Source organism: Capsella rubella, unplaced genomic scaffold (assembly GCF_000375325.1).
Source record: "Capsella rubella cultivar Monte Gargano unplaced genomic scaffold, Caprub1_0 scaffold_3, whole genome shotgun sequence".
Lineage (NCBI taxonomy): Eukaryota > Viridiplantae > Streptophyta > Magnoliopsida > Brassicales > Brassicaceae > Capsella > Capsella rubella.
Window position 1 is genome coordinate 2554375 of NW_006238921.1, and position 15581 is coordinate 2569955.

At 36.7% G+C, this 15581-nt stretch overlaps 5 protein-coding genes across 6 annotated transcripts; 3 read left to right on the top strand and 2 right to left on the bottom strand.

Moving 5' to 3' along the window:
* The first annotated feature begins 527 nt into the window (after nucleotides 1-527).
* LOC17893916 (F-box protein At3g07870) lies at nucleotides 528-2062 on the top strand. Its single transcript, XM_006297715.2, has one exon. The coding sequence runs from the start codon at nucleotides 737-739 to the stop codon at nucleotides 1985-1987; it is 1251 nt and encodes a 416-aa protein (XP_006297777.1). The 5' UTR covers nucleotides 528-736; the 3' UTR covers nucleotides 1988-2062.
* Nucleotides 2063-3823: 1761 nt separating this feature from the next.
* LOC17893437 (rho GDP-dissociation inhibitor 1) lies at nucleotides 3824-5784 on the top strand. The gene is made up of 5 exons (XM_006298381.2): nucleotides 3824-4385; nucleotides 4494-4560; nucleotides 4933-5151; nucleotides 5247-5371; nucleotides 5455-5784. The coding sequence occupies exons 1-5, from the start codon at nucleotides 4158-4160 to the stop codon at nucleotides 5530-5532; spliced, it is 717 nt and encodes a 238-aa protein (XP_006298443.1). The 5' UTR covers nucleotides 3824-4157; the 3' UTR covers nucleotides 5533-5784.
* Nucleotides 5785-6272: 488 nt separating this feature from the next.
* Nucleotides 6273-9544, bottom strand: LOC17890887 (growth hormone-regulated TBC protein 1-A). Of its 2 annotated transcripts, none has more exons than XM_023785773.1 (8): nucleotides 9045-9544; nucleotides 8319-8931; nucleotides 7602-7718; nucleotides 7344-7522; nucleotides 7165-7258; nucleotides 7003-7080; nucleotides 6810-6911; nucleotides 6273-6718 (listed from the first exon to the last, which is right to left on the bottom strand). In XM_023785773.1, exons 2-8 carry the CDS (start codon nucleotides 8808-8810, stop codon nucleotides 6578-6580), a joined length of 1203 nt encoding a protein of 400 aa, XP_023641541.1. In that variant the 5' UTR covers nucleotides 8811-8931; nucleotides 9045-9544; the 3' UTR covers nucleotides 6273-6577. The 2 variants fall into 2 exon arrangements, with proteins under 2 accessions (XP_023641541.1, XP_023641542.1); XM_023785774.1 differs by having other exon boundaries at nucleotides 8319-8934.
* Nucleotides 9545-11293: 1749 nt separating this feature from the next.
* LOC17893844 (O-fucosyltransferase 24) lies at nucleotides 11294-13744 on the top strand. The gene is made up of 6 exons (XM_006299169.2): nucleotides 11294-12028; nucleotides 12115-12283; nucleotides 12375-12464; nucleotides 12536-12819; nucleotides 12904-13162; nucleotides 13252-13744. The coding sequence occupies exons 1-6, from the start codon at nucleotides 11328-11330 to the stop codon at nucleotides 13483-13485; spliced, it is 1737 nt and encodes a 578-aa protein (XP_006299231.1). The 5' UTR covers nucleotides 11294-11327; the 3' UTR covers nucleotides 13486-13744.
* On the bottom strand, nucleotides 13655-14719 carry LOC17891626 (reactive oxygen species modulator 1). Its single transcript, XM_006298849.2, has 3 exons — nucleotides 14476-14719; nucleotides 14293-14330; nucleotides 13655-13941 (listed from the first exon to the last, which is right to left on the bottom strand). The coding sequence occupies exons 1-3, from the start codon at nucleotides 14549-14551 to the stop codon at nucleotides 13828-13830; spliced, it is 228 nt and encodes a 75-aa protein (XP_006298911.1). The 5' UTR covers nucleotides 14552-14719; the 3' UTR covers nucleotides 13655-13827.
* Between the last annotated feature and the right edge of the window lie 862 nt (nucleotides 14720-15581).

The window sequence follows — 15581 nt, forward strand, 5'->3', positions numbered from 1 at the left end:
TTAAAGTTCGAAGTTCGAACAATAATCTAAATGCTTATCTCACCCATTTACTTAGATAAAAATCAACGAATAAGTCTTATTATATTTATTATTTAATTGGAAAGAAAAGTCTAATGTGATCTACACCACAAACGAACAATGCAACTCTAATTAATTAAAAGGCATTTTATTCTAAAAAACTAAGAAAAATTCCAAAGTATACAAATTTATAAATCAAATGGTAAGATAGTTGTCTAGTAACGACCCAAAAAAAAAAAAAAAACAAATTTGATTTAACAAAACACAACTTAAGATTAAAAAAAAAAAAAGTAAAATGAAAGAGAGGAGGACTTTTGCATGAGTTGGCAACTTCTTTTTTTGTTCTTATTATTAAAGTCTTAAGAAAAACTAATTATTTAATTAAATGTTGCTCTGTCATCATCACAACTTTTTTTTTTGTAATAAGTTTTGTATTCTTTCCAATTTTTCTTTATTCTCTTTTGACAATCCGCAAACTCCAATCTCATCCTACGGTCTAGATCTCTCCAATCATACCATTGGTTCCATTCACTTATTAAAAACTCAAATTAAAATAAAAAAAAACAATTCCACGAGAGAATTATTATTATGTGATGCCTATTCAACGTACCCTCCTTTTTTCCTCCATCATCTTCGTCTTCTTCTTCTTCTTCTCCTCCTTCTCTCTCTCCATCTCAAGATCAGGTAAACTCTTTTGCTTCTGGTTCTCTTCATTCTCATGGCCTCAGAGAAGAGTTTCAAGAAGAGAAAGATCACCGATGATGTAGACGGAGCAGGAGGAGAGCTACTAGAATCCCTTCCCGCAGATATTATATCCGACATACTCTCTCGGCTACCAATCTCCTCCATAGCTCGCCTTATGTTCGTTTGCAGATCTTGGAGATCCCTTTTGACTGACCACGGTCTTGTCCCTTCTTCTTCTTATTCCCCGACAAAGCCATGTCTTCTCCTTCACTGCGATTCCCCAATACGCAACGGCCTCAACTTCCTCGACTTATCAGAAGATGAGAAACGCATCAAGACCAAAAAATTCACCTTAAGATTCGCATCTTCCATGCCGGAGTTTGACGTGGTGGGATCATGTAACGGTTTGCTCTGTTTATCTGATTCTCTCTACAACGACTCACTCTACCTCTACAATCCTTTCACTACCAACTCCTTAGAGCTTCCCGAGTGTTCAAACAAGTACCACGACCAAGAACTCGTGTTCGGTTTCGGATTCCATGAGACGACCAAGGAATACAAAGTGTTGAAGATAGTTTACTTCAGAGGTGGTACTAGTAGTAGTAGCAATAACGGTGTTTACAGAGGTCGTGGTAGAATCCAGTACAAGCAGTCCGAGGTTCAGATCTTAACCTTGTCGTCAAGGAAAGATCAAACTCTGTCTTGGAGAAGCTTAGGCAAAGCTCCTTATAAGTTTATGAAGCGTTCATCGGAGGCTTTGGTCAACGGGAGGTTACATTTCGTGACAAGGCCTCGCAGGCACGTGCCGGACCGTAAGTTCGTATCATTTGATCTCCGAGATGAAGAGTTTATAGAGATACCTAAACCGGAATGCGGCGGACTAAACCGGACCAACCATAGGCTAGTTAACCTTAAAGGGTGTCTTTGCGCGGTCGTTTATGGAAACTACGGAAAATTAGACATATGGGTAATGAAGAGTTACGGGGTAAAGGAATCTTGGGGGAAAGAGTATAGCATTGGGACTTACTTGCCCAAGGGGCTAAAGCAGAATCTGGACAGACCCAGGTGGATTTGGAAGAACGCTGATAATGGTAAAGTGGTTCGGGTTTTATGTGTTTTGGAGAATGGAGAGATTTTGCTGGAGTATAAGAGTAGGGTTCTTGTTGCATATGATCCTAAAGTGGGTAAATTCAAAGATCTTCTTTTCCATGGTTTGCCTAATTGGTTTCACACTGTTGTTCATGTTGGAACATTGTCTTGGTTTGATACACCACTTGATTTGTGATATTTATTCAATCAAAGCTTGGAATTTGTATAGTTCTTTATTGGATCTTTGAGATATTAATGCGGTATTTAAATCCTTTTCATCTTAAAAAAAAAAATAAAAGTTTAATTCTTCTTGCGTGGCCTTCCAAATTATTATGTTTAGATTTAATACCAAATTTAAAAATCATTCTTTTGTAATGGGTAGATTAACTTTATTTATTTTCTTCCAAAGTTCTTGTTCGTTTCTCTGTTGAATCTATGGGTTATCTTTGCATTTTCTCTTGGTTAAATGTTAATATAATTGTATCGCTTTTCGTACATGCTACTAATGTTTGTTTAACCATGCTCGATCGCAAAGCAATTACAAAGAAAAGAAAGAAAGAAAAGGCAAAATCTCTTACCATATTGTTATTTAGATCTAACAAGAATATAAAGTTAGATAAAGCAAACTTTAAAGATATAACATTTAAAAGAGGCTTTCGCAAATCACGCAAAATCATATAATTTTCACTAAAAAGAAAAAAAACTTATGCATATAAATATAGATAACTCATGCATAGACCATAGTGATCTTCGATCTAAATATTAAACCCATGTGAAAAGATTCCCTATCGTCTGAGAATAAAACTGAAAACTCTGTTCATCGTAAGATCTAAACATCTTATTTAAACCAATATATATATAAACATCTTTATAAACGTCGGGATATATTAACATTTTTGTACATGACGACGAACGTAACTATATATTGGATCTCATCAAGCTACATTGTGAAGGGCCGTAAGTGGCCAAATTGCCATTTTTTCTCGCTTACCGACACCTCTGAAGCATGCGTGCTGCGTCTAAATCATGAAATTTCAATTTCTCATGTGAACTGAATGGAATATATATAGTTTCTCTCTTTATTATCTTTCTTCAGTTGTGTTGCTTCCTATATAATATCCGAGTAGTGCAGCTAGCGAAATAGATATGTTGTCCGGCGTTAGCATATATTTAAATTTGTTATATAAAACAGTTTTACTTCTATCTCAGGTCGTGATTTTGATTCGTATCGTATGACTAAACTAGACTAGTAAATCCATTAAACGGATTAGGAAATTCGTGTCGTGTGGGTACAACCTTGCTAATGGCATGTTGACTAATTTGATATATCATCGTGTATAAAAAGTATAACGTAGACGACCATTGCCTAACCTAACGAAGTGATAACGTTGCCCTAAGAAACTAGCATATGACTTTGGAACGGCTTTGTCTACATATCGCGTACATGACTTCCGAATATATGAATGAACAAGACTCTATATATTATTTACACTCTTAGCACAAAAAAAAACAAAGACTCTGTATATTACAATGTCGAACATGTAATGTAAGGCTTAAGATCAGTGTATGTTGTCCTCATGTCTAAACCACATGATAATAAGCAAAACTGAATGATTCAAACAGGGTCCAATTAAATGAGATTGATTAAAGAGTAGATTTGAGGCAATAAATTCATCTTTTACTTTTAGAAAAAGAAAAGAAAGAAATTTGAAACACAAAAATTTGGTAAAGAAGTGCCATTGTTTTGTCTCACGTAGGACCGCCACAGGGACCTCACTATTAATATCAAACCATCAGAGCACAATTATGCAAATTATCCACAAGATTAGAGGACTAATTCAATGATTAATCAGTAACAAATGATTTTCTACATGCGATTATAGTAATTTAATTAGAGAGAGAGAGAGAGAGAGAGAGAGAGAGAGAGAGAGAGAGAGAGAGAGAGAGAGAGAGAGAGAGAGAGTGAGAAAAAACAAAACATAAACATTAGTGTGTGTGTTTTGTCTTTGTCGTGGCTCGAGGCACTCTCTCTCGTCTCTCCTCTCGTCGTCTCTGCTGCGCGTGGAAGAAATAGCAATTATGCAATTGTTGTATGTATGATTGGTTTAGTCTTAGTGACCCTCACGATCTCATTCATTCTTTTAGGCAAATTCTCTCATTCTCATTCTCATTCTCTCTCATATAACTCGGATCACCACATGACTCCATCTCTTCTTTGCCGTTACCATTAACCAAAATCCCTAAAAAAACTTTCTTTTTCATTTCCCCCTTCCTAGGTCCTAAAGACGAGACCTTTCTTTCTGTGTGTGTGTGTGTGTGCCAAAGCTCAATTCTTTTTTGAGGCCTGGGGGGTGGCGAGCTGATTGATGTCTTTGGTATCTGGAGCCAGGGACATGGGCTTCGACGACAACAAGAACAAGGAATCAGGAGGAGATGATGAAAACTCCTCCAGAACCGACGACGAGGCTGTTGGATCTTTGGGTAGACAGATGAGCGAAGCTTCTCTTTGTGCTACCGAGGAGGAGGAAGACGACGATTCCAAATTGCAATTGGGTCCTCAGTACACTATCAAAGAACATCTCGAGAAGGATAAGGTTTCATCTTTTTTTTTATTTCCTTCTTCCTCCTTTTTATCATTTTATTTTGGTCTCAAATTGTGAAAATTCTAATGCTTTATTGCCGTTAAACCTGGGCTCGTGTAGGATGATGAGAGTCTGAGGAAATGGAAGGAACAGCTTCTTGGAAGTGTTGATGTCACCAACATTGGAGGTGGGTTTGCTCTTCCTTTTTTTTCAGAGATTTTTTAATTGTTTCAGTTTCGGAAAGAACAAGTTAAATTTATGATCTTTTTAATTCATTTGGCTACATTTGATGATACACCCTTGTTAGATCATATTGGTTGATACCTCTCTGTGATTCATGTGATTGATTTGGATCTGTTTGGTCTTTGTTTACCCTTGAATGGATACAATCTTCCTGCACATAAACTGGTGTGGATTTTAGTTCTCATCATCTATGTTTATGTCCTTGCTTGATGATTATGCCTGTATTTTTTTTCATTCTGTATATACATCAAGTTCAGATTGGACAAATGTGTGTTGCATTGATGAATTTGTCTCTTGTGTCTCTCTCGATACGCAGAGACTCTTGATCCGGAAGTGAGGATTCTTAGCCTCGCCATCTTATCTCCCGGGAGGCCTGATATTGTTCTGTTGGTTCCGGAGAATGGAAATCCTAAGGGCATGTGGTTTACTTTGAAAGAAGGGAGCAAGTACAACTTGAAGTTCACATTTCAAGTTAATAACAACATTGTCTCTGGTCTTAGGTACACCAATACAGTTTGGAAGACCGGTGTTAAAGGTAAAAACTATACGACTACAAGTTTGTTTTTAATCGATTCTCAATGGTTTAGAGACAATGTGATCCAATTCCTTTCTTAAAAATTGTTGTTACAGTGGACAGAACAAAGGAAATGCTTGGAACCTTTAGTCCTCAGTTGGAGCCATACGACCACGTGATGCCAGAAGAGACTACTCCCTCTGGCATGTTTGCTCGAGGATCATATTCTGCAAGAACTAAGGTACGGTTGGTTTTAGACCCTGGTCAGCTAATATTCTCTTCTTTGGTGTTGATTTTTAGAGTTACTTGGAAATCTTGTTTCAGTTTCTCGATGATGATAATAAGTGCTACTTGGAGATCAACTACAGCTTCGACATTCGTAAAGAATGGCCTGCGGTTTGAAATTTGTGAACGCGAGTTGTCTCCTGAGATGTGTTGTCAGTAGAAGAAAGTTGTGGTTGTTTCACTCCCTATCTCCGTTTTTTTCGTTGAACATATAATTGTGAATCGTTTTTCTGATCATCGTAGAACAAGAACGACATTTACTTCATCTTTGATCTTGATTTTTTTTTTGTGTGTCCAGTGATGTCTGTGTTTGTTCTCAACTTTGTTTCTCCTTCCACTTAACATGTGTTTGATGATATGATTGTGTTAGATCCTGAGAGGCTGAGATGTATAATGGTTCTCAGTCAAAAGCTGAAAAGATGAAAGTTCAAAAAACAAAAGAAGGTTTTGCTTCACAGAAAATGCATCTTCTCTATTTATAGATTATTTATGCCTTTAAAGATAAGCAAGCTATTTTTGAACGCTTCCTCACCACACCATCACCTTCTTTTTGCTACTTCTATAACCATTTATTAACGCTTTTATAAACCGCAAATTTTGTTTGAATCGCCTCGTTAAAACATGACCACCAATAGAAATCCTCTGATACAACGTCCCTCTCACATGGTTCTGTTGTGTGCGTCTGTTTGTTTTTTATTGGGCTTTGATTATTTAACATTAGACTTTGGAATTCATACATATATTTCTAATTTCTTACTCATATATTGAGGCCAAGTTCTTATGCTCATATCATCCATTTGCTTTACGACTTGCTGTTTCTAAAAAGAGTATTCAGAAGAACAGTTGCCAATTCATACTGCAGACCAAACATGGATCAAATTAAAACATAGAGATCACAATTGATTATGTCAAAGACAGGTAAAGAAAAGCAAGAGGGCAGGTAAGACCTCTTGGAATGTGAAGAAACTTGACATTTACCATCTCAGAAATGGATCTTGGTTATGTTTTGCTCTCAAAATAAAATTAACAAAATCCTATTTATATATACTTAGAAAAGAAAAGAAAAAAACAATCAAGATGGGTAAATAAACCATTGTTGGACTTGGCTCCCTCGTCCTTCTTTTACACCTTTTGGCTCATTTTCTCCCAACAGTTGTTTTGGTTATGTGCTCTTACCACTTTCTTTAAGAGAGTTGAGCCTCCGAAGTCTCTGGTCAAGTTCTGCCTGCACTGCTGGTTCCTGCTTCTTCCTCTGCTTTGATATGGTGTTGGTAGTCATTGATCCGATTTTCTCAAATGCCACCTGAATATTTGTTTATTTATATTATGTATTATGAATCTTGAATATATATATAGAAACTCGACCTTGGATTAGGGTGGTAGGCTTGGCTTACCGTTAATAATTCATCTGGGTCAAAAAGCTGATGTGAAGTTGTCTGTAATATGTTGATCACATCCCCGACCTGGTGGGTCATAAGCAGCTCGTTCTCTTTCATCTGCGAATGAAGAGAGATCCGTGAGATGATATTCATCTGTGCAGGATTAGTATTTACAGAAAAGGATGATCAGAGGAAGAGAATTAAGAACCTTGAATATTGCTAGAGCTGCATGGAATAGAACCTTTGCTCCTTCATAGAAAAGTACATCCCACACCCTTAGAGTTGTCTGCAAACCAGAACAAAGTTCTCTGTATCAAAAAAATAATCTTAAAAGATACATAATTTGACGAAAGGTTTTGTTTTTAAGAACCTCTGAAGGAAGGCTTTTAGAGAAGAGGCATAGAAACCATTCCGTGGCTACGAGGGAAACATCAAAGCCCATATCTTCAAGATGTGTAGCTATTCTGCAAAGACAACAAGATAACGTAAGAAATTGATAAGCTGGTGAAGTTCAGCGACCAAGAACCAAGAAAGTAAGAAGAGACTTACCGAGGACATTTTTGGGCAAGCAAATCTTTGAAAACCCGCTGCTCAACATGGCATCCTGACAAGTTTGTTGTGTAGCAGTCACGGACTAATACGTTTTCTAAAAGGACTGCTAGCATCCAGAATGCGTCTTCTTCAGTCTTCATGACAAGTAATAGTAATGCTGCAACATAGTTTAGGCCCTGGAACAATAATGGAGTTGATTAAGAAAATATTTTTTCAATATAACGGAAATGGAGATGGGAAAGGACAAGCGTGTACCTGACAATAGCCAACATCAGAATCTCGAAAAGAATACCCAACCAGCACGCGTCGTAGAGCAGCATGACCCTCTGGAGTATCCAACCATGGATGGCCTGGGAAAGTCCGTGGCAGATCCTGCAAGAGTAGAGACACAATGTCAGTCAAAGGAAAATAACAAGAAAATCCGAGGCGGTTGCAGTATAAGATAAGAAAATCAACAGTTCATAGCATATAGCCTCAAATGACCATCAATCAACACAGAAGGAAGGCTCTACAAGAAATTGCCTGAACACGAGGATGAACAACGGATCTAGAACAATCTAGAACAAAGGATCAATTAAAATATTTGGAAATGAAACCAAGCTTTGTTGGTTTCCTGCAGCTAACATCGATCATTAAATTACTCAAAATACTAATTGAGAGGCACAATGAAGATCTAGGGGATGAAAGAACTATTCATAGGACACAACATATGAAGCAGCCTCCTATGACCATCATACAACAGTAGTAAAAGAGATAGGCTTTTAAAAGTAGGCTCTTATAGTTGCCAACAAAGCACAAGAATCGACTACAGATCTACACCAATCCTAACACAAAGGTTCACTCAAATTCAATCCTAAAATTTCTTTAAAAAAAAATACTAAGCTCTGAGAAGAAAAAGAATAAATCCAATCAAACCTCAAATGGATGGATCAAAAAGGCAAAAACTGAAACTTTGGATGTACTCAAACTCACATGATCAATCTGTCTGGTGGCAGGGGTGACCTTGCCATCGACGGCCTTAGTCAAATCACTGTAATAACTATCGGGGACGGTGGACTTCTTCTTAGCAGCACCGGAAAGAGAAAACCAAACCTTAGGCCTAAGGACAGGAGGGATCCCTTTCCTAATCAACCTCTTCAAAGTAATCGCATTGGTCAAAGTGGAGATCTTGAGAGACGTTTTCAAAGCGATGCCGTCGCCGATCAAGAGAATCTCCGGCTGAAGGTACCAATTAGCACCTTTGCTAGCTTCAAGAGCCCACCAAACCCGTCCTTGATTCCTCACTTTCTCTCTGACCTCGTTCAAGACATTAACGTCGTCGACATTTCCTTCGACGGTGAAGCCGTACAAATCCTGGAACTTGACGACGATGTTGGCTCGTCTGGCGTGGATGCTGGGACGGAGAATCGGAATCTGAGATTGGAGTTCCATTGTCAAATCACGCCTGCTCTGGATCCCAAACATCCTCCAAATTCAAAGCCTTTTTTATTTTATTTTCTATCGTCTGAATTCCCAAGTTTCGTCAATTTCAGACCAAGGACGAACACGGAAACATGGACACCGTCAATACAAAGTTTCTAGGCTGCTGCTACGGAGAGAAAAAAATTAAAAAATTAACAAAACGAAGTTGGTGTTTGATATATATATTGAATTAATCCAAAAGAGAGAGAGAGAGAGTTATAGAAATCTGATTGGTACCTCTGAATATTATAATTGTAGTCACGTTCTGCAAACGTTATCACCTCTCTTTGAACACCTAATCTTCTCCTCTACGACGCCCACACACACAGTCAAAAAAAGATTACAGCTTTTTTTTGTTAAGAAAAATATATATATAATTTCCAGAAACAAAAAGAAGAAGAACAAGGCAAGAACAGATGATTTCTTTTTTTTATTTATTATTTATTTATGATTCTCTCTCTCTCTCTCTCGCTAGCTCGTGAGAACAAAGGACACTAAAAATGGAAAAAGCAGAGAAATAAAACAACTCTAATATAAATAGATTAGGAGAAAGGAAAAAAAAAGGAAAATTATTTTAACTGACAACAAAAAGATCCAGAGGAGCGTTGAATTGAATCCCCGCGTCTCTCGCTGTCGAACAAGAAGCAGAGAGAGAGAGAGAGAGATTCAATCGCTAGGTGAAAGGAAGAAGAAGATATGTGAACTTTTTTAGATAGAGCTGAGCTGAGAGGTTGAATCGTGAGCCTTGTACTTTTCTTTTGGGGGTTATTTTATAATTTAATGAAAGATTATTATGATTTTGAAACGTTATTTAGAGAACTGGCTTGGATTACTACTAGTACTAATACTAATGACGCAGGTTTAACTTTTTTGAATCATTTTGTTTATGTCCCCATTTAGCCTCTGATTTATGATATTTTCTCCTATTTTTGGTAATTGACTATTATGCCCCTTAACTTTGTTCGTATATCGGCTTTTGGCTGTGTTCTTTTCTGATGACAAATATGTAATTTGCATATGATGATGTGTTAAATGGATCATTTTCTAGCTGTTTCTATCATCATTATAATTTTAAAATTTTAAATTGCAAGATAGAGAGAGAGACATGTGTAAGACTATTTAACACTGGATCTTTCAAAAAAAGTTTTAAAATTTCTAATTCACAGTTCGCTAGTAATAAATGAAAATTATGATTCCTTTAGTTTTTGTTTTTTGGGTTAGGTGTAAAATATGATTCCAAATCTAGATTTTAATCAAGAATTGTGCCATGTTTTGAAAAAGCTTAAAACTAAAGAAGGCGAAAACGTGCTGAAGTGCTATATATAGCCTATGTTCATTTTTTTTTTTTTAAATATAGTTGATGTTCTCATATGATAAAGACACGTAAACTTTTTCTACGATAAAATTGTAATCTGAGAACAATATGGTATCCCATAATTTGATTTGATTAATCAGATTTTGCTTCAAAGATACGTGAGCCCACGACTCCACTAACCTTCTTAACTTGCGTTTCTACGATCATTGTTCGTTAGTTTATGAGAAACTTTGAAAAATGCATCCCCACCAACGGGACCGATAGTAAAACGAAGCTAGCTCTGCTCATTACTACGCACGCAATGAATAAAAAAAAAATACAGAGACATAGGTGGGATGAATTAAGTTTCGCCAGTAAGATGCAAGACTACCTCACCACAACTAGCAATGTGATCACAAATCAGAATGAGCTCAATCTTGGGCCTGTGACATCTCTTATATTGGCCCAGCTCATTCGTTTCATCTAGTCTACTACTTCAGCAGAACGAGATATATCACCAAAATTCGTTTTAGAAAAGAAACAAAACTACAAATATAACATTCATTTTCGTTAAGAATTTATAAAATTTTATTCTCTAATATTTAACACATACTACGATTTTTTTTAAAGGCATTCATAAATTATCTGCTAATCAGCATTTATTTAACGTCCGATACATACAAAAAAAAGAAAAAAAAATGATTATGGCTGCATGAAACATAAATATCATATATGATGTATTTCAATAGTCTACATAACACAATTTTAAGTATATAATTATATTTTTACCTACGACGTAAGCAAAACAAATTTTTAATAGTCTAAAAGATAATACACTATGATAAGGTCGTCTCAATTGATAAGCTAATACTAAATAGAATAATATGTCTCTATCTAAACATTTTGGTCTATTATTTAGTAGTTTGATATTATTAAAAAAGTTGTTGCGTGTGTGTTGTTGCCTTGTTGGGTGCATTTTTTTAATATTGACCAATAAAAAAAAAAACCCAAAAAATACAGATATTCTCCAACTAATTTTCGATTATTTAATTATCACCACCAAAAATTTAAAAATAACATATGAGAGAATCTTCTTTGGAAACGAAACTGCCCCAAGAGAATACTACACAATACACAACACAGTCCTCTGTTTTGTAGCAATCTTCTATGTTCCCGCCGTAACTGATTTCCACAGAAAGCTCTCATAACCTCTGTTTTGAGCTGTGATGGGAACATGGAAGACGAGAAGCAGTAGTAATAAGAAGAAAGTTTGCTACATTTCAGTCCCAGCTCTGATCATAAAATCAGTTTCCTCGTCGTCTTTGCACTCTTTTCTCCATAACAGATCTTCAAAGAAGAACACAAACAAATTCTTCAATCTCGTAAACCCAAAGCTCTGGGCTTTACTTCTCTTCTTACTTACTATTTTGGGCATATCGTTAAGACTCGGTCTTTGTCTTTCTCCTTTTGGTTTCGGCGATCACAAAAGTCAACTTCAGAGCTCAGATTCTAATGTACCTCCTAAATCCCATCTGAGTATTGCGTTTAGACGATCAAACACTACTCAAGTTGAGATTTCCAACGCCAAGGATCGATCTTTGGATACAGGTGTGGAGAAAAATGAGACCTTTGGTGGTGTTCAATCACATTTGATCACCTCTAATGGAAATGGACAAGGTGATATTTATGAGTTCTGGAAACAGCCTGATGGATTAGGTTACAAGCCATGCTTAGATTTCAGCATTGGATACAGAAGAGAGAGTAAGAAGATTGCTACAGAGAGGAGAAGGTATCTGATGGTGGTTGTCTCTGGTGGGTTGAATCAGCAGAAGATTCAGATTGTTGACGCAGTTGTGATTGCGAGGATTCTAGGTGCTGTTCTTGTTGTACCAATATTGCAAATCAATCTCATTTGGGGTGACGAAAGGTAAATAGCTATTTCATTATGGATCATAAGACATAAGAATGTTCATTTTTGTGTTCATCCGTCATTGTATGAATGTTTGTTTGCAGTGAGTTTTCAGATATATTTGATTTAGAGCAATTCAAGAGTGTTTTAGCAAATGATGTGAAGATAGTTTCGTTGCTTCCCGCAAGTAAGCTAATGACTAGACCATCAGAAGAAGGTGGTATGCCCTTTAACGCCTCCCCTCAATGGATCCGTTCGCACTATCTAAAGCGTGTAAGATCATACAACATCCCTTGGAATCAATTAGTGATTAACAAGTGAGAAGTAATGTTCAATGGTCTTTGTTGTTCTTTTATATCTGCAGTTCAACAAGGAAGGAGTTCTGCTTTTAAGGAGATTAGATTCAAGGTTGTCTAAAGACTTACCCTCTGATCTCCAGAAGCTTCGTTGTAAGGTATGTTTCTAACTCGGAAGCTAAACGAGTTGTTTTTGTCCTTATTATTTGAACAAAATTATATGTTGCAGGTAGCCTTTGAAGCACTAAAGTTTTCGCCACGGGTGATGGAGATGGGGAAGAAGCTTGCAGAGAGGATGAGGAGCAAAGGGCCTTACATTGCGTTGCATCTTCGAATGGAGAAAGATGTATGGGTGAGAACAGGCTGCCTCTCTGGTTTGAGCTCAAAGTATGATGAGATTGTAAACATGGAAAGGATTAAGCGGCCTGAGCTCCTAACAGCCAAATCTAGTATGACATCTAACGAGAGGAAACTCGCAGGTCTCTGTCCATTAAATGCCAAGGAAGTAACAAGGTAAATGAGTGAGCTACTATTTTTCTTACAAGGTTTTCTGTGTTGTGAGAGAGATTGGCTCTCAGTTCTACCTTTTGAAATTAGACTGCTTAGAGCTCTTGGAGCACCAAGAGATGCAAGGATCTATTGGGCGGGAGGGGAACCGCTTGGCGGAAAAGAAGCTTTGAAACCGTTAACAAGTGAATTCCCACATCTCTACAACAAGTACGATATTGCATTGCCTCTTGAACTCAAACCTTTTGCAAAACGAGCTTCGATAATGGCAGCAATCGACTATATAGTGTGTAAGGAGAGTGATGTGTTTATGGCATCTCATGGAGGGAACATGGGCCATGCAATTCAGGTACACATTCTTAGGTCTCGGTTGTTTCAAAAGTCAGATTTCTAATGTGGCAACTTTACCCACTCTCAAGGGTTGAATTAATCTCTCAGGGGCACAGGGCTTATGAAGGACACAAGAAAATTATAACACCAAACAAAAGGCACATGCTTCCATACTTTGCGAACACATCAATGAGTAAAACAGAGTTTGAGAAGATGATAAAGAAATTACACAGACAATCTCTAGGACAGCCAGAACTAAGGATTAGCAAAGCTGGAAGAGATGTAACAAAGTATCCTGTTCCTGAGTGTATGAGCAATCAAGTCACCTCTACGATAATTTAAAGCTTCTTTTTTTGGCACATATGGTTAAAAAAACAAAGATTATCATTAATATAAGTATAATATAATCTTTTTACTCCACTTTCCAAGCTTTATCTAGATCCTAAACCCTTGTAACATGATCTTTTCATCAACAACCAGGTGATCTTAGGCCAAAAGAGTAAGAAGCTCATCAAACGAACAGAGATGAAAGTTCACAAATAGCAGCAGAAACATATAAGTTTATTCATCCAATACTTATTCAAAAAAAAAAAAAAAAAAACTCAATATCTTTCAGAAAAGAATCCAATCTTTGACCAGAGAGACAAACTTAAAAGCTTCTAGAGCTAAAGAAATGTAAGGGAATCAGTAGCCTTTTCCACAATGTATCAAACTGCCGGCACCTAGAAAAAGCCCGAAAATTGCCGCACTGCCAACGGTAGTTTGGCCAATGTATCTAATCTTCATAAGTCCCGGAACCTGCAGAAAGAGAAAAAGGAATCAGTGATCATGAAGCAGTAGTAATGTGATATGAACCTCACACAGTTAACGTTTGGCATAAGTATCTATTGAGATTGTGTTCACAACCGTGTAAGCATAGTGACAAACAAGAGCAATCTCTAACTTTAGACATCTTTCTTATCTAACTTAAAGAGCTAAAACTTGAGATTGATCATCCTCTTTATAACTCACAAATAAAGACAACAAGACCAATCATAACTGAAGCGATAAGACGGAGCTGTTGCAGTGTGTTTACAATTGAAGGAGCTATATCCAAGAGTGAAAAAGAGTTTCACTTTCATAAAAAAACCCGAATTTAACAAGGCTTACCTTGAATCTAATCGCCTCGTAAGTTCCATAGACAGCACCTGAACACAACCACAAAACAAGTTGAATATCATCTCCATACCAAAATTCTTGTACAAATTCCAAAAATCGAATAACATTTAAAGGCAATTAAGATTGTAATTTAGGGTTTAGGGTTTTTTCCCCAGGAAAAAAAAAGAAGCGTACCTACAGCGCCACCAACTGCGCCGCCAATGGCAACTCCGGCAGTGATTCTAGCCAAACAGCTATTATTATTCGCCATCTTTTTTTTTTAGACAATTCGGTCAGCTGTGTTTCTCTCTTCTCTGTCGGAAAAATAATATTGCGGTTGCCCTCGCCGCTTTATAAGGTTTTCTGACTTTCAATTTTCTTTTGCTTGCACAGTGGGATCGATTTTGCCTTTCCCTACAAGAACAAGACCCGCCGCAACACCGACCTGTTCCTAAACCGGCTTAACCGATTCGAACCAAATTTGTCGAAGGCGTCATTAGTTTCTTTATACACCTTCACCCAAACCGGCTCCAGCGGATCGTTCTTACCGAAGCCGGCATTTATTGGTTAAAAAAATTAAAAATTTACCAAACTAACATTTTATTGAAAATTTACCAAACTAAAAATTAAAAATTTACCAAACTAAAAATTAATATGGAAATAACCAAATTTTAAAAAATTCCAAAACACCTTTTTTTTTTTTTTTTTTTCCCAATGTGCTGTAAAAAAGATCAAACAAAATGTGGAAGTGAATTGTACTAGATCATTCTCTATAGTATGTATCAGTAAAGTCAGATGAGCGAATAAACGAATATTGCTAAAAACTTTGGGTGAATGGTTACAAATTTACATTTAAAAATAAAGAGAGTCATTTTCGTTTAATAAAGTCATCTACTGAATTAAATTAATGTCATTGGTGTAAAAGAAAATTGCTAGTTCGTGAAAAAAACATATTTCTCTTCGAAACAAAGAGACTAGTCTCTCGATATATCAGCTCGCTACCAATATATCTAGTCGTCCTGGGAACAACGTAGGTTTTGTTCAGGGAGAGACACCGGGTCCATCGTCTTGATCCACACTGCCAAAACAAAACCCAATATGCCTTCATATGAAAGATATAGATACATAGATTTCAGAATAGCAAACACAAAAACTGGATAGAGATATATCTTGATCAATAATAGTATTCAGTCAGTAATCACTTGTTTAACCAAATATACCAAAGGAGGAGCTTTTATCAGGGAGTGTTGTACCTAAAACATGACTAGTAGTAATTTCTATTTCCGAGTAATTAAGACTAA

Bases quoted from the DNA above. Each gene is read 5' to 3' on its own strand.
- LOC17893844 (XM_006299169.2), top strand. From the start codon at position 11,328: ATGGGAACATGGAAGACGAGAAGCAGTAGTAATAAGAAGAAAGTTTGC. The intron at 12,284-12,374 runs GTAAGATCATAC...TTATATCTGCAG, and splicing joins GTTCGCACTATCTAAAGCGT to TTCAACAAGGAAGGAGTTCT. The intron at 12,465-12,535 runs GTATGTTTCTAA...TATATGTTGCAG, and splicing joins TCCAGAAGCTTCGTTGTAAG to GTAGCCTTTGAAGCACTAAA.
- LOC17893916 (XM_006297715.2), top strand. From the start codon at position 737: ATGGCCTCAGAGAAGAGTTTCAAGAAGAGAAAGATCACCGATGATGTA.
- LOC17891626 (XM_006298849.2), bottom strand. From the start codon at position 14,551: ATGGCGAATAATAATAGCTGTTTGGCTAGAATCACTGCCGGAGTTGCC. The intron at 14,331-14,475 runs GTACGCTTCTTT...GGTTGTGTTCAG, and splicing joins CGCAGTTGGTGGCGCTGTAG to GTGCTGTCTATGGAACTTAC. The intron at 13,942-14,292 runs GTAAGCCTTGTT...CTCTTTCTGCAG, and splicing joins ACGAGGCGATTAGATTCAAG to GTTCCGGGACTTATGAAGAT.
- LOC17890887 (XM_023785773.1), bottom strand. From the start codon at position 8,810: ATGTTTGGGATCCAGAGCAGGCGTGATTTGACAATGGAACTCCAATCT. The intron at 6,912-7,002 runs GTTCTTAATTCT...CTTCATTCGCAG, and splicing joins CAGCTCTAGCAATATTCAAG to ATGAAAGAGAACGAGCTGCT. The intron at 6,719-6,809 runs GTAAGCCAAGCC...ACAAATATTCAG, and splicing joins ACCCAGATGAATTATTAACG to GTGGCATTTGAGAAAATCGG.
- LOC17893437 (XM_006298381.2), top strand. From the start codon at position 4,158: ATGTCTTTGGTATCTGGAGCCAGGGACATGGGCTTCGACGACAACAAG. The intron at 4,561-4,932 runs GTGGGTTTGCTC...CTCGATACGCAG, and splicing joins TGATGTCACCAACATTGGAG to AGACTCTTGATCCGGAAGTG. The intron at 5,372-5,454 runs GTACGGTTGGTT...ATCTTGTTTCAG, and splicing joins CATATTCTGCAAGAACTAAG to TTTCTCGATGATGATAATAA.